Source organism: Erigeron canadensis, chromosome 6 (assembly GCF_010389155.1).
Source record: "Erigeron canadensis isolate Cc75 chromosome 6, C_canadensis_v1, whole genome shotgun sequence".
Taxonomy (NCBI): Eukaryota; Viridiplantae; Streptophyta; class Magnoliopsida; order Asterales; family Asteraceae; genus Erigeron; species Erigeron canadensis.
In genome coordinates, this window is record NC_057766.1 from 37828072 (window position 1) to 37843715 (window position 15644).

The following is a 15644-nucleotide window of genomic DNA, read 5'->3' on the forward strand; positions in this document are numbered from 1 at the left end:
GATCATTTCAATTAAAGGTATATTTGAAAAACAGATAACTAGAATCTACCAAAGGGTGGGTTTTTTAATACCAATCTTAAATTAGGACCATTAAGACTAAATCTCTACAATTCATTTTCCTTTCTCTCCTCAAATCTTAAATTCCGTTTTCCAGAATCCGGCGACATCTCCAGCGATATTTCTGGCGAGAATAAGTTTCGTTTTCCGGTGGATAAGGTATGGACGTTGTCCTCATCCGTTCAAAATAAGTTGTCACCGGATGCATATGTGAATCGTATAGATTTGATGGGCGACGATCCAAGAGATGGTGGCGATTTGATACGATACGGGCGTAGTCATTCTTGTTGGCGTCATGGTTGGGGTGGTCGGAGATGATGGTGGTGGCGGTGTTTGTCTCGCTGTAGAAGAAGGAAGGAGGAGAAGGTGGTGGCTGGAGAGGAAGGAGGTAGGATGAGAAAAAAAAAACTACCCGTAATGGTTGAGATTTAAGGAGAGAATAAAAATGAATAGTTTTGAAATTTTTTCCTAATGGCCCTAATTTAAGATTGGTGCTAAAATAACTTTTTCCAATCTACCAATAAACAAAAAAACATGATTGATACTCTATTTAATCGACATTGCTTCCCGAATGCTTATTTTTATTTGTCAAATTTATTTACAAAAATAAATAAAAATATATATCAAAAACGAGTAACTATTAAAAGTTAAGAGTGTATTTTTGTGACTTTTACAAAAATCAAAGGCGTATATATAAATTTTATAAAGCCGAAGACACACTTTGCATAGACCAGGTCAGAAACATTAAAATTACCAAATAAGCAGCATTCAATCTTCACACGTACTCCATAATGGTTTGGCATCAGCAACATTCAAGCTCAATCCCACTACTCTCTTATAAATACATCCATAGCAGAGGTGGATCCAAAGATTTGATTTAGTGGGGCAAAAAAAATTTCATAGTAGCCAAATAGCAATACACCAACATAATATCAACTAAGTGTGTGAGGCGGCTACACCGAAAAATGCAACAAAAGTAGTAAAAATAACTTATTATTTTGATTTTATTAATTAAAATTATTAACTAATAATTCAATAATACAATAATTATTAACTGCATAATAATAAAGAGTTAATATTACAAAGAAGTCCATAACAATATTATCACAAATTCAAAACCTCATAGTTTATATAGATCAATGTTCCCTAGACCGTAATTACGGTACGTTGAGATAACTATATGAAAAGTTAATGTTAAACAAAAATGAAAAGCCAATTTGAAAGAAAATCAAGATATTCAATTAGATTTAATTTTGAGCGATACTTGAATTAGTATTACAACATTTAATTAATAAGTCTTTAATGAACATGTTTTCACACAGTTAAGTTTTCATAATTTTAATCCTCAAAAAATTGTGATTATTTCATATTGTTCTTGATTTATAACTTCTAATTTACGAATGACCCAACAAACACAAATGAATTCTTTTATCTATCCCACATCTTATTATGTAAAAACTTTAACAAGATTATAGAGCTATATATATATATATAAGACTATCATACAAATTTAATACTTATCTCCTTTTATTAGTTTTTTGACTTTTTCCTTAAAGCAAACAGGGCACTACAAATCTGGGCTGAGGGCATCATTCAATTGGGCCATAGCATCCGCCCCTGATCCATAACATATTCTCTCGACAGCTGAATTTGCATCGGGTTGGTTGACCAAGTGACCATGATTATTAACCCAAAAGAAGGGAGATTGCCACCGCTGACATAACCATATCAGCATTGCTCTATCGATCGATTACCTCTATGGATGATACTATATCTAATTTCCACATGTCTCAAGTAAACAAAATAGCTTCCAGCAGCTTGGATCTTACGACTCTTTTTCGATATTCCATCACACATTACTCACATCTCACCATGCATAATTAAGATAGTGGAGTTGTATGTGAATATTAGGTAACTTTCATTTCAATTCTTTTAAACGAAAATGTATGATCTTCTAATATGATATTTTATCTAGTACTCGTATTTATTAGTCCATGTACATGTACATCTCTCTCTCTCTATTTTTTTTTTTTTTTGGTACCACTTATATATTTCAAAAACTACATATAGAAGCATATCTTTGATCTATTGTCGATTCATAATTATTGAAAGGATGGACAACAACAATTGAAGGCTGAGAGAATCGAACTACTTATATTGTTAATAAAACAAGAAAGAATAGTAAAACCTGTTAATTAATTACTTACCTCTAGCTCTGTTTTTTTGAGGGTCAAAAGTTGGGTTTATGGTTATGGCAATATGAATGATATTCTCTTGGATAGAAATGTTGTATGGATTTTGCTAACATGATATTATGATTAATGCAATGACATATTAGTCTTTTGCTTTATATAGGGCGCCAACAAGCCACTCATTATATGAAAGAAAAAAGACTAGTTGAAAATTAATGGGAGTTAGTGGGATTTTCAAAGGAGTTAATCAGTCAAAAAAGGATATATTTGATGGCTTTGGCGCATAATAACTTAATAAGTGAGCTCTAACTGTAATACAATTAGACGACATCACCTTAATTTATATATTAACTAAACACTTAGGCCTTTCCTTATAAGGACTCTGTCTTCAGGACTTTTTCACCGCCACATCAGCATCACATCATTTAAGACTTACCTCAGGACTCCCCTGTCTATAAGACAAGTTTCCTTAAATTTCTTCTCCACATCATCAATTATTTTATAATTTATCTCACACATACAAATACACATATATATACACTAGACACACATAAAACAAAAAAAAGAAGCCTACAGCGACCCCACTTTCGTCGTCCTTGATAGTCCTCGGGAGGACTCTCACTCTCCCTTGAAGACGCTCTAACCGGATGCACCATGCCGTTAATGTCTTGCGTCCTTGGTGATTGGGACGCACCATGGGGACGTTTATAAGCAATGGCTTACAAACCATAGTTCACACAACTGCTCCAGAATAAGTCTAAGGATACAATTGGTTTACAATTAAATGATTAATAGGTTTAGTAATAGATATTATATTATAAGTTTGAACAAAATAGATAAATAAATAAATAAAAGAAATGTATTTGGTTTGATGGTTTCCAAATAGGTTTACCCAATTAAGTTATGTATTTTGCCCAATCCAGATGGCCGATTCACCTAAGTGTAAATACCAACAAAAAGTTATTAATGGCTAGCCGATTCGCATAAGTACGGTCTAGTTCTTTATCAAATTTCATTTAATTTATACCAAACTAACGAAATCTTTTATCTTTATAATAAATAAAAGAAAATTATCTTCCTAAAGTATTTTTAGAAAAAATATTATGTGGCAAATCCACATATTTTTTTATAAAAAATTTCTTTGATTTATGATGTCATATATAAATATATATTAGGTGTTTTACCCGCATGATGTGCGGTTATTAAATTTATTTTTTAAAAATAATTTTGACACGGATAATAAAAAGAATTGGTTTAATGATAAAAAGTTTATTTATAAATTACCGAGTATAATTTATATGCGTGAGTAACAAACAAACTTATATGTTAATAATTTTATTGAACCTGATTAAGTTGACTATACATGTAAAAATCTAAATAATTTTTTTTTTGTCAAAATCAAACGATGACCATAACAAATTCCATAAACCCCAAAATAGTTTATTATTATTTATATTTGATGAGAATTTATTAAAATATCTTTGCCATATATAGAATTTTTGGAATTCATTAAATATGTTTAAATAAGATAATTATTATAAAAATTTATAAAAATGACACAATGGATAAAAGCTTATGTGTCAATTTTTAAAAATAGCTTTAAATTGAAAGATGTTTTAAAATATTAGGATAACTACTCTTTTAATAGATATATAGATATGGGTTTTAGGTAAAATAAAACAAGTATTAATGTAAAACAAATAAAACAATAGGTTTTTCTATAGTGATAATCACCGTGCATCAAAAAAATCAGAGTACATCAATTGTTTCATGAATCTTCGTGCATCGATTTAACCATGATTTAAGGGACAAGATCTTGTCCTATTTGTTTTACTTTAATACTTGTTTTACAATACCCAACCCCTATATATATGGAAAAAAAAACCCATTATATTAAATGCTTATTTAAAATTCTTAATCTTTTATTAGAATTAAAGAAAGTTATCTTTCAACATAAATTTTTGAAATTTCTTTTTGTTTTAACCCAAATGGTAATCTTATTTTATGTATTTTTGTCTTAGTCGATTCATTATCTTTATATCAATATCAAGTTATAATATATTAATAACAAAAATTACATAACTTTTTTTTACTACATATTTTTCATTTCTAAAACTTTAATTATAACTAAATAAATCTAGATTTTAACAAAAATCACCATTAATTTAATTTAATCTCTATCTCTATTACTTTATAAAGTATTTAATTACATTTTAAAAAAAAAAAAAAAAACCTTGATGTTCCTAACTTGCCTCCCTTTTTTATCCATTAGTTTGAATATCAACACCTAATATACATATAATACCCTTATATCTCAACCGCTCATTTCCTCTCTTTTCTCAAATCTCGACTACTCATTTTTTCTCTCTCTCATCCATAATTTATTTTATTTATATAATTCATTCAAAATCTTTTATCTCAAAAACCGTACATCGATAAATTATAAACATTATATTATATGAGTGTTTTTAAAATTTAATGTTCTTTCATTAGATATACTTTTGATGAATTTTTAAATCTGAAGGCGGAGTCTGTACGACTAAGGCATTTGACTATCATACTCTATCACCTATCACCGCCACTATCTTACCGCTGCAACGCGCGGTACTTTCTCTCCTGTTTTAAATAAAGATGTACAGTTAGCGAGTTGCTTTAAGCTATTTCTTGATAATAAAAAGTTTATCATATTTGTAATATAAAATGCCGTGAACTTTTAGATGTAATAAATCAAAGTTTTGTATCACGTATTTCATCTTTTGGACGTAATCAAGGCCGTTGGTAAAAAGTTTTTGCTAAAACATGTAGGCGCGCGGTGTAGCAACTTTATATCCATAAATTTTTGAGAATGGAAGGCAATAAGGCATGTGGTAGACCCTTGTTAATTTGTTATCCAATACAAAGAATTCGTGGAATTTCTGTGGATTGCGTTGAGGGAAATCTACCAAAGCTACCCGCGCGATGCAGCGTGGAATAAGAAAAAAACGCCGGTGGTTTGTGAGGCGGCGGCAATGAAAAAGAAAAAAAAAAATAAGCCGGCGGCGGTGGATGGTGGTTTGATGGTGGTTTTTGGGGCAGTGGTGAATGGTGTTTATGGGGGGAGAAAATCAGAGAAGGGGGGAGGGAGAGAAAATCAGAAATCGGATGAACGTATGTGTGTGTAATGAGCGTGATGGAGAAAAAAATAGGGTAGTGTAAATTAGGAGGGCATAAAAGACATTTTAAAGGTAGAAGTGTTAAAAGAGAGGTGAGGTAGTTTGCTTATTAAGAGAGTATAGATATATGAGTCAATAGTCAAATAAAACAAAAGAGCCCACGTAATAAATAGACTCATCCATTACTTTTAGCCTCACAAAGACAAACAATCATACAAAAAAGTTAAAACATATATACATGATGATAACCAAAAGCGTGACAAATAGGACACACACTGAGCTTAATCACTCACTCATGTTCTACTATATCTTCCGGTCAATATCTATATTAATACATAAAGGAAAAATGAATATGAGGTTATCCGATACTTAAATTTAGGTGTGGAATCCTTCACAAATTAATTTTTTAAATATTTTTGTTTAAAGAATAAATGTTTAAATGGATTAGAAAACTAATATGTGAGTATGTCACACCTAAAATTAATTAGGTACCTAACAGCCTTATATTACCATCCCTTTATACTTATATATAAATAATAAAAACATATTGAATATCCTTATTTACAAATTTTAAAACTCTTTCAACTTTTAACTTAAGATAAACCTTGATCTATCCATTTTTAACATATTAAATCAAGATTATCCATTCTCATATTAAATAAAGAGCAATATGGTCATTTACACACTGTTAAAGTATAACATGATCAACACGAAAAACAGAAATGCTTACATATTCAATATGGAACTATAGTATTAAATAATTAACACAAGGTACGTACAGAGAATTATCGAAGACTATCACAATTGATTATTGATCAAAATAACACAATCTACTATAAACTATCTGCTACCGCCGCGTATTACGCGGCTAGTATATATGCTAGTATATTACTACATTATTGATATATATATAGAAGATTAAATCACCAGCAATTAGAAGCAGTAGAACTGATCTCTGACAATCTTAAAATCTCTTCCAAGTAATCAGCACCTAAATCCTCAAACACAACGACCTCATCATTATTCTTACTATCATCATCATCTTTCATTATTCCTTTCCTTTTATTTTCTCTGGCTACTGCTTTTCTTCTCATAGAGTGACTCCTTTTCAATGCCAAAACAGGTGAACTCCCTTCTTCAAACCGATAATCCATAGCTTGAAGGGACTCGTAAACCGTCTCTACCGGAAAGTTAAGAACCGCCATTGGACCCCTAGCGACAAATGCAGCTTGGTCATAAGCCAAAGCAGCTTCTTCAGGTGTATCAAATGTACCTAACCAAACTCTAGCACCGTTTCGTGTGGAGTCCCTTATTTCGGCCGCAAACTTACCCCAACTTCGTGGACGTATGCCTCTGTAGCTAATCTTTTGATCAGCTGGGTATGCCGATGATGTGTAGTTTTGGTTTGACAACTGATCGTCTTGATCTTGGTAAGTAGAAGACTCGGACAACATTCCGTAAAGAAGCATTTCTTCGGAATCGTTTTCGTTGAAAGCAAGGTATTGGTTTGGAGTGTATGAGTAGAATGAAGTGTCCATGGAAATTGATAGTTTTTAAGTATACTGTATAACCAAGTGTTAATTTGTGGCTAGCTTGATGTTTATGCAATGATAATAAGTTGGTTAGTGTAACGGGTTAGTTACAAGACTTATATATAGGCACACAAAAGCAGTTATAATATGAAGAAGATAAATAGAAAAGAAAATAAGTGAAAACGAGATAGAGTTAGTGGAATATTCAAAGGACCTGAAGCCGCACGTGTGGGTGGTCAAAAAAGTAGAATTGTTGGTGGCTCTTGCCATTTGTCACACTAACAGTAGCTATCATTTGACATCAGCTTAATTAATTACTGTAGCTAGTAGTAGTTTCACTCCAACTTTTAAGATCTTTGTTATCTAAGCATTATTCAATCTTAGCGTTCATTCGCACTACTTAACTTCAAATTAAGATTGAATATGTTTAGAAACAGCTAATTGATAGTTTATTTTATTAATTTGTTGAGGTCTGGATGAGATCATGATATAAGTGTGTTAGTTTAATGTTACAAAAAAAAAAAAAAAAAAACTGTGTTAGTTTCTATAAATCATTTTTCTTTGAACGATAAATTAATTAAGGTAGATACTAGCTAGTATATATATGTAGAAAAAAGCTTAGGGGGTGCTAGCTAGTACTTATATTACAATGCACCAAATTAAACAAACAGTAAGCTTTACTACGTACCTTAAACCTTACAGCGTCTTGACAACTCCTAGAAGTCGATCGAATTGCTCTCTAGTGCAAACTGTGGTCTGTGGACATATCACTGCAGCTAGCTAGCATAGTGCATGCAGCACTGTAACGGTTCTCAATAGATTTTCGTTCGTTAGTTTCATTTCATTTTATTCTTCCTGTACATGTGTCGATTTAACGAGATGAAGATCGATCTTAATTCAATTTTAGTACTTGCTAGCTAGTAGGTAGGGCTGCATTTGAGTTTTAACTATTGAACGTGCAGTGTGAACACAAATATTAAATCATTAGAGTTAACAAGTAAAAGTAAAACATAGTCAATATCTTTTCTTTATTGAATTTTCAATAACATTATTATTTACACAAAGGTAAACAAAAAAGCTTAGTATTATCAAGCTAGCCGCATAAAGTAGTGGTACATGCATGCATCTAGAAAAACTTTCTATGAATTGGTTGTTTGAATAATTCTTAGATTATCATTTCATCACTTAAATAATGGATACTGCCGGTCTTCTTTATTTCAAGTACTCATTTTTAATTTCTGAAAATACCTCCATATATAGTTGAATGGATAAAAAGTATGTGCATGGCTAGCTAGGTCGTCAAGCTAGAATACTTTCCTGTGATTAATTATTAAGACATATGAATGAGCTTAATTGGTGAAGATATATACATACTCAGAATACAAGAATTACACATAACTGCTCTATGTATAGCTTTCTTTTTCCCGAAAGAAGTGTATGTGATTGTTGAAAGGTATTGATTCTCAAAGTAATATATGTATTATCCAACGGGCTGAAGTAAATCTTGCATAATTTTTCGTGCGATTTCACGATTGTACATGTAGAAATCATTTTTTCTTTTAAAAGATCACGAATACCATGCGTGTGTCCGGCCTTCTGATAATAAATATCTCTTTTTGATATTATATGCTAATTTTCCAGTGTGTTGTGATCATGTAGCGCTAAGAAAATTTTTAGGTTGGATTTTCATTATTCTATAATTGATCCAAGGGCAGAACTACACGGGGTGCTTGGTCCCCCAACAACTAGTTAGATCTTTGCCAGAAGTCGCAGGTTCCAGTCATCACATTACACAAGTCAACATATATATTTTCAAATATATAGTTATATGTATGTGGGATTAGATAGATAGTTATATGTAGTTGTAGGTTAAGACGGAGAAAAAAGGTTTTGGTGGTGGATTTGTATACTTGTATAGTTGTATGTATCAGTAACTTTAGAGATGGAGGATTTTTATGGAAGACTGAGACGAGAGTGATGACTGATGATTTTTTCTTTATCCTTCATTTATTAATAAAGTTATTTATAACTTAGACCCTAAACTATCTGTTGTTTATAAAAGTGGTAGCTTACTTTGAAGATTAGAAGATACAAACATTTCAAATTGAAATTCACAAAAAAATGTTTACATTTTACAACTACAAACCAAGTTCACTAAAAATGTTAAGAAAATATTTTTCGTCTTCCGGCCCCCGTCAACCGGATTTCCTGGCTTCGCTCCTGATTTGATCTAATGCTTGAAAATGTCAAGTATATTAAGGAACGATCAAATTCAGTGGTTACCAAGAACCAGGTCGAACTAATGTTAATATAAATATAATATGATTAATTAGTTCTTCATGCAACGATCATTTTCCGAATTGAACAAATTAACATATATATTGTGTTTCTTTTCACTATAATGTTATAGTACGTTTCCTCTAATATTAGTTTTTGCGTGTATAATATGCACGATCATGATGATATGATCTTGCATCTATATGATTATTGGCATGTTGGGGACTTGGGTTGTTTGGGACACAAAACTTTGAATTAATTAATTTGCATCATATATCAGCCAATTAAGTCTGCACTTATTCTACATTGCAAGTTATCAACTTCAATTTGAAATCATATAAGTACCTTAGCTCGTGGAATCTTAATATGCCTTTGATCGTCTCGGTAAAATCTCTCATCTCTTTGGCTGATAGGAAGAAGATGCACTTGGATGTCGTTATACAAACTGCTCTTTGGGTTGAAAGAACAGGAACCACACATGCTTCCAAAGTATCAATACAAAATCATATCGGAGGCTACTTTTGATGAAATAGTACTACTTTCTTTTAATTGGATTATAAATAAAGGCAAAAACTATAATTTTAGCTCGTTAGATTGGAGTCGATCAATCCATTCTCTTGTTAACTCTACTATATTACTCTTATCTTTTAGCATCTTGCTAGAGTATATAATATATATTGCACTGCTGTTCAAAAGCAAATTATCTTAATTATATTATCCAAGTCTGATAATGATCAACAGATCAAAACATCCTACGTAGCGAATTAACTCATTCAATATTAATTACGAGTACTTTAAACTTCACAAATATACGAAAATTAAGTTGAAAAACAAAATTAAAACTGCATATATCTCAAATAAATAAATAAATGAATCAACATATATAGAGACACTCGATCTGCAGTTCAATCAGCTGCTCATGATTCCTGCCAATTAGAACCGGGGCATTCAGACAGACTCAAAATCTCCTCCAAATAATCAGCACCCAAGTCTTCAAATACCACCACATTATTCTTACCATTATCATTATCCAGTTTCATCTCTTTTCTTTTCTTCTCTCTAACCGCCGCTTTCCTTCTCATTGAGTTACTTTTCTTCAACGCCAAAACCGGAGAGCTTCCTTCCTCGTATCTATAATCCATAGCTTGAAGGGACTCGTAAACCGTCTCTACAGGAAAGTTAAGAACCGCCATTGGACCCCTGGCGGCCAATGCAGCTTGGTCATAAGCCAAAGCAGCTTCTTCAGGTGTATCAAATGTGCCTAACCAAACTCTAGCACCATTCCTTGACGAATCCCTTATTTCCGCTGCGTACTTACCCCATCTCCGTGCACGAACCCCTCGGTAGCTAATTTTTTCGGGTGGAGAAGATGTGGTATGTTGTTGTGAGGATTGGCCATAAGAAGATTGTGGCAACATTTCATAGAGAACCATTTCTTGGGAATCATTTTCATTGAAAGGAAGGTATTGTTGGTTTGAACTACCGTTGGAATAGAATGAAGAGTAGTCCATGGAAATATATATATAGTTAATTAATTTGACTGATCGAAAAGTTAGCTATAGTATGAGAATGAGAGTTTGAGTTTGTTTTTGTATGTGATGATCGAGATGCAATATATGATAAGTTGTTGTGTTGGTGTTTGGTGGAAGTTCCAGAAGAGTTGTATCTATATAATCTATGGGAATTGAAGAGAGCGGTTATTCTAATTACTATATATATACGTTGGGAAGAATTAGTAGAAAGCGGGAGTTAGTGGAATATTCAAAGGAGAATTAAGATGCACGTGCGAGTCAAAAAAGCAGATTTTGGTGGCTCTGGTCAGACGCTAATTCTATTTGACATGTCATTTGATGTTTGACCTCTTCCATGTCATTTTTTATGGCATATATAATTAATTACTCGATAAATATAACTACTTATAATAAAAGAAGGGAGGTGATATTAGTACGTAACATTGGTTGCCATACATGTACTCAACATATGCAGAATTGACTTATACGGCTCGTAAAATTAAACTTGTACATCATGATAATTAAATACATCAAAATAGGATGAGAGATGCTAGAGTGACAAACAAAATACAAAAATTTTTTTTACAAACTCATGAACTACCAATTAAAATCAGAGGGGAAAGAAGAGAGAGAAAACACAATCAAATATCATTGGTACAATTTACATGACATATTAACTTTATGTTTGTAAACCTAGCATTTTCCAAATAGGATATACTTATATTTTGTTCCATTAAAAAAATATATCATTTTTAAAAATTAACCTAATAATGTTTTTAACAACTTAATTATGACATTTGATAAAATTTAACAATGAAATCTCTCTATATAACTAAGAGAGGATATGTTTTTTCTTAGGTAACACTTCTCTTTTTATGCCAACTAGGCTTTTTTCTTGGATGTCATGACACTTCATTTACCACGTCATCCTACGTGGACATTTGTTTTTTTTTAATTAATCTTAAATAACAAATAAAAAAGTCAAATACAAGATTAGAACTCATGACCTCTAACTTTTCATATGATGCACAAACAACCTGATCTAACTTAATATTTATTTATATTTTGCAAATTACGGTAGATGTTCATTGAATATTAAAACTAATTAAAAGAAATTGATAATATATTGTCAATCTTCGTAGCTTATCTCTTTCTATTTTCTTTTGTATTTTGATATCTTTATATGTGGAATATAATATAATCTAAGTTTAATATAATATAAAACTAGATTATATTGATAATTACATATAATATTTTACTAACAGATTACATTATCAAAGTTAAATTAGAAATTTACTTTATCAATTTCACACATATACTTTTGATATTTAAATCTATATTTGTAACTTATCTTCATATAACTTAGATTCCGTATCTTGATAATATATGAGCGCAAATATGTTTATATATGCTTTAGACCACGTCTTTTTATAAATTCAATAATAATCATCACTGTGTCGTTCAAAAAATTAAAAAATAATGATCATTGTTTTAAATGAGATTGTTTTTTATATTATATTTAATATATATATATATATATAGATCACTGAAAAATAATTTTATGATTTATAAATATTTACGTTTCATTAGTCATGCTTTAACAAATTTGATAAGTATATATTATATATTTATAAATTTTAATTTTATTATATGTATCAGTTGTATATTGATTATTTTTTATATTATCATAAACTATGAATAATCATGTAATTATCAGTTAATTTTAGTTTACGTTCTTAGTCAGTCTCACACAACGTGCGAGTTTAATCTAGCTAAGATACAAACCTAATGGATTACGTTATATCAAATTATTAAGAATATTATTAAGGGATTATTACCTATAAATGTAACTAACTATAATCAAATGTTTATGTTATATAAAGATCTTGTAAAATGTCTATATCATGTAATAAACTTTCAAATCCCGATTATTAAATGTATCTGACCAATCAAAAACTTACACGTTGCAGCTTATATGGTTGCTACATATATCCGGGTACATCTCATAACCAGGATTTGAAAGTTCATTACATTACATAGACATTTTACAAGATGTTTACATAACATAGACATTTTGTCATACTTAGTTACATTCAGAGGTAATAATCCTTATTATTAATTATTTAATTTTATAAAAAACACAAATGTACCAAAAAGAATAATCCTTCACATATGAGTCTAGGTTTCATTGGTAACGAGTACCTTAAAGGAATTATTATTTTTTTTGCCCCAAGCGGGGATCGAACCTGAGACCTTAAGGTCACCAGGTGTTTGCCTTACCATTAAGCTAATTCCTTGTTAGTATCCATTGTTAAATTTATAGGTGATGATATTAGTACCATCGAATTTAATAAAGTTACCACATAGTATAATATTTATAGTTGACTATACAAACACATATTGCATAAATATGGTAAATCAATAAAGTTTTATGCTACTATTATCAATTCTCTAAATTTATGGGATGAAAACGTACTGTTCTGCATGTGTGTGTAATTAGCTAGCGATCAAGTCAATTGACCATGTGTGAACACATTTTCATATTATTGTAAAGAAAAATGAGAAATCCTCTTAAAGATTAGTCTAAAAATCTATCTAAAACTATAAAAAGGTGACATGTGTTATCCATTAATTCACTTTCCTAATCTTGCACTCTGATTTTTTCACACCGCATCATCTCATAATTAGAAAAATATTTAGACTAATTAATTAAAAGGATTAATCATTTCCTAATTGTAAATGATCCTATGAACTTGACACAATTTCGTGGTCAATGTTTAGCTTTATAAATTTCACCTTTAGTGATGGCAGTGTTTTGGTTTATTTACGCAAGTGGTGGGGTACATCTTATGAAAATGAAAGCAACTAAAGCATAGTATACAGATTAAGGAGCATATAATATATGAAGATAACTTAAATATTCAAGAATTAATGAATAGCCCAATAATATGAAATTTTTTTGTTGGAGATGATAAAGCTAAGTTTTTATTAACTTTCATAGTATAATTTATAAATAGTTGTATAAATTTGGACATCATAAGACAAATTGTGGAGAGGTCACAACCCCTTTGTTCCTATTAAACTCCGTCCTTACATATGCTCTAAAACCATTAATAAAAGGTTTAACACCCATCGAATTATAAAATTTACTTATAAGAGTATCTGATTTATGATGATGATGGCTTTAAACAAGTTTAAACAACTGTCGAACAGCCAATTTTGATGTATGTGTATTTGGGCATTTGTGGTGATAGTGATAATTTTGATGATAATTTGATATGCAGAAAACTAGATGCACAATTTCCTTTAAAAACACCTCAAACAACCGATAGGTGAAGTGTGTCATATGGTTACATGATACTGCAAACTACTAACTTTAACTTATCATCATATTTTAACTTTAAAAGTAGATTGACAATCTGACATATCAACTTGATTCACTTCAGCTATATTTATTCTATAAGTCAAACATTAGCACTATGTTCCAGTAGTTAGAACTTTTAAGAATTTTTCTAGGGTCACCTACTCATTACTATATTGCAGGGTGTCAGCAAGAGTGACTAACCTTGGCCAAATGGGTGTGCCGGCCAGGTTAGGTAACGTGAGAATTTGGGCTGGGACTGGTGCAACTCTACATTTAATTATGTGGTTATCTCGAATATAGTAGTAGTAAGTTTGATCACCGGTGTCAAACTGGGTGGCAGGGACGGGCTATGATGATCAAATTTGTTACAGAATAGTGTAAGATAGAGACTCTGCTAGCCTGCTAGGTGAGCATATATAAAAACTATAAAAGAAGCAATCCAATCATTTACAGCTTAAATAAGATGAACATTGTTATAGTGCTCTCATTTTTTAATACATTGTTATTTTATTTTACAATAATGGGCCAGTTTTTTATGTTTTGGCTCATGTCTACAAACTTTTTTTAGTGCTTGGTGCTTGTGTTCGTTCTTTCTAATTAGGATTCAAATTATTTTTATTGTTTCCCACCTAAACCTGTTTATGACTATAACATAAGAGATTCATGTATAAGTAAATATGTCCAGCCCGTCGATTTCAAAAAAATCATGAGGGTTCAAGTCCCTCTATCCCCAAAAAGACCATTTGCGGAGTTTGACTTCTTCTTTTATCTTTTATTTTCTATTAGACCTAATAAATCGTTACAGTTGACTCAAGAATATCAGCCAATATGGGTGAATGATTGTAATCAGGTTTGAAAGGATGGTAGCTATTTTGGTATGTGGAGTCTTCATTAGAAAAACTCCTACACTTCCTGATGCTTAAAACTTTTTTAGATTTGACCTAATAATAGAAATACAATTAAACAATCCAAGTCAATAATATATATTGTTACATTCTTTAGAAAAAAAAAATAAAGTTGGAAGCGCATCGCGAATCTAAGCATTAATGTCTCTGGAATAATTCATCATGTTCTTGCAATAATGTCATGAATACAATAAGTTCATTGAATTTTACAAGAAGATGAGACAACTCAATGAAACCGAAAAATGTAATATTTAAGTATGTTGTTTGTGACTTTTTAATGTCTAGTTATATTGTAATAAGATAAACAAACTTATGTTTATAACGTTATTAGCTAATGTATAAGTCTGTTATTTTTAATGTTATGGATATGACGCTTTGTAATCTACTTTCCCGTTTATGATCTTATAAGCTAACACACTTATGTTTATAAATACTTATGTTTATAATTGCTGAATCAATAACGTTTATAAAAATTGCTTACGATTGAACGTGCATCGCGCTGGTCTAAGCAGTAATAATTTATAAATAGTTGTATAAATTTAGACATCATAAGACAAATTTTGGAGAGGTCACAACCCCTTTGGTTCCTATTAAACTCCATCCTTACATATGCTCTAAAACCATTAATAAAAAGTTTTAACACCCATCGAATTA

At 30.8% G+C, this 15644-nt stretch overlaps 2 protein-coding genes across 2 annotated transcripts; both read right to left on the reverse strand.

Moving 5' to 3' along the window:
• Nucleotides 1-6134: 6134 nt before the first annotated feature.
• Nucleotides 6135-7037, reverse strand: LOC122603992 (ethylene-responsive transcription factor 1B-like). Its single transcript, XM_043776868.1, has one exon. The coding sequence runs from the start codon at nucleotides 6937-6939 to the stop codon at nucleotides 6325-6327; it is 615 nt and encodes a 204-aa protein (XP_043632803.1). The 5' UTR covers nucleotides 6940-7037; the 3' UTR covers nucleotides 6135-6324.
• A 2861-nt stretch (nucleotides 7038-9898) lies between these two features.
• Nucleotides 9899-10836, reverse strand: LOC122604447 (ethylene-responsive transcription factor 1B-like). The gene has a single exon (XM_043777341.1). It carries the CDS (start codon nucleotides 10719-10721, stop codon nucleotides 10128-10130), a length of 594 nt encoding a protein of 197 aa, XP_043633276.1. The 5' UTR covers nucleotides 10722-10836; the 3' UTR covers nucleotides 9899-10127.
• Between the last annotated feature and the right edge of the window lie 4808 nt (nucleotides 10837-15644).

What these genes read in the sequence shown, in the direction of transcription:
- LOC122603992 (XM_043776868.1), bottom strand. Translation starts at nt 6,939, where the DNA reads ATGGACACTTCATTCTACTCATACACTCCAAACCAATACCTTGCTTTC.
- LOC122604447 (XM_043777341.1), bottom strand. Translation starts at nt 10,721, where the DNA reads ATGGACTACTCTTCATTCTATTCCAACGGTAGTTCAAACCAACAATAC.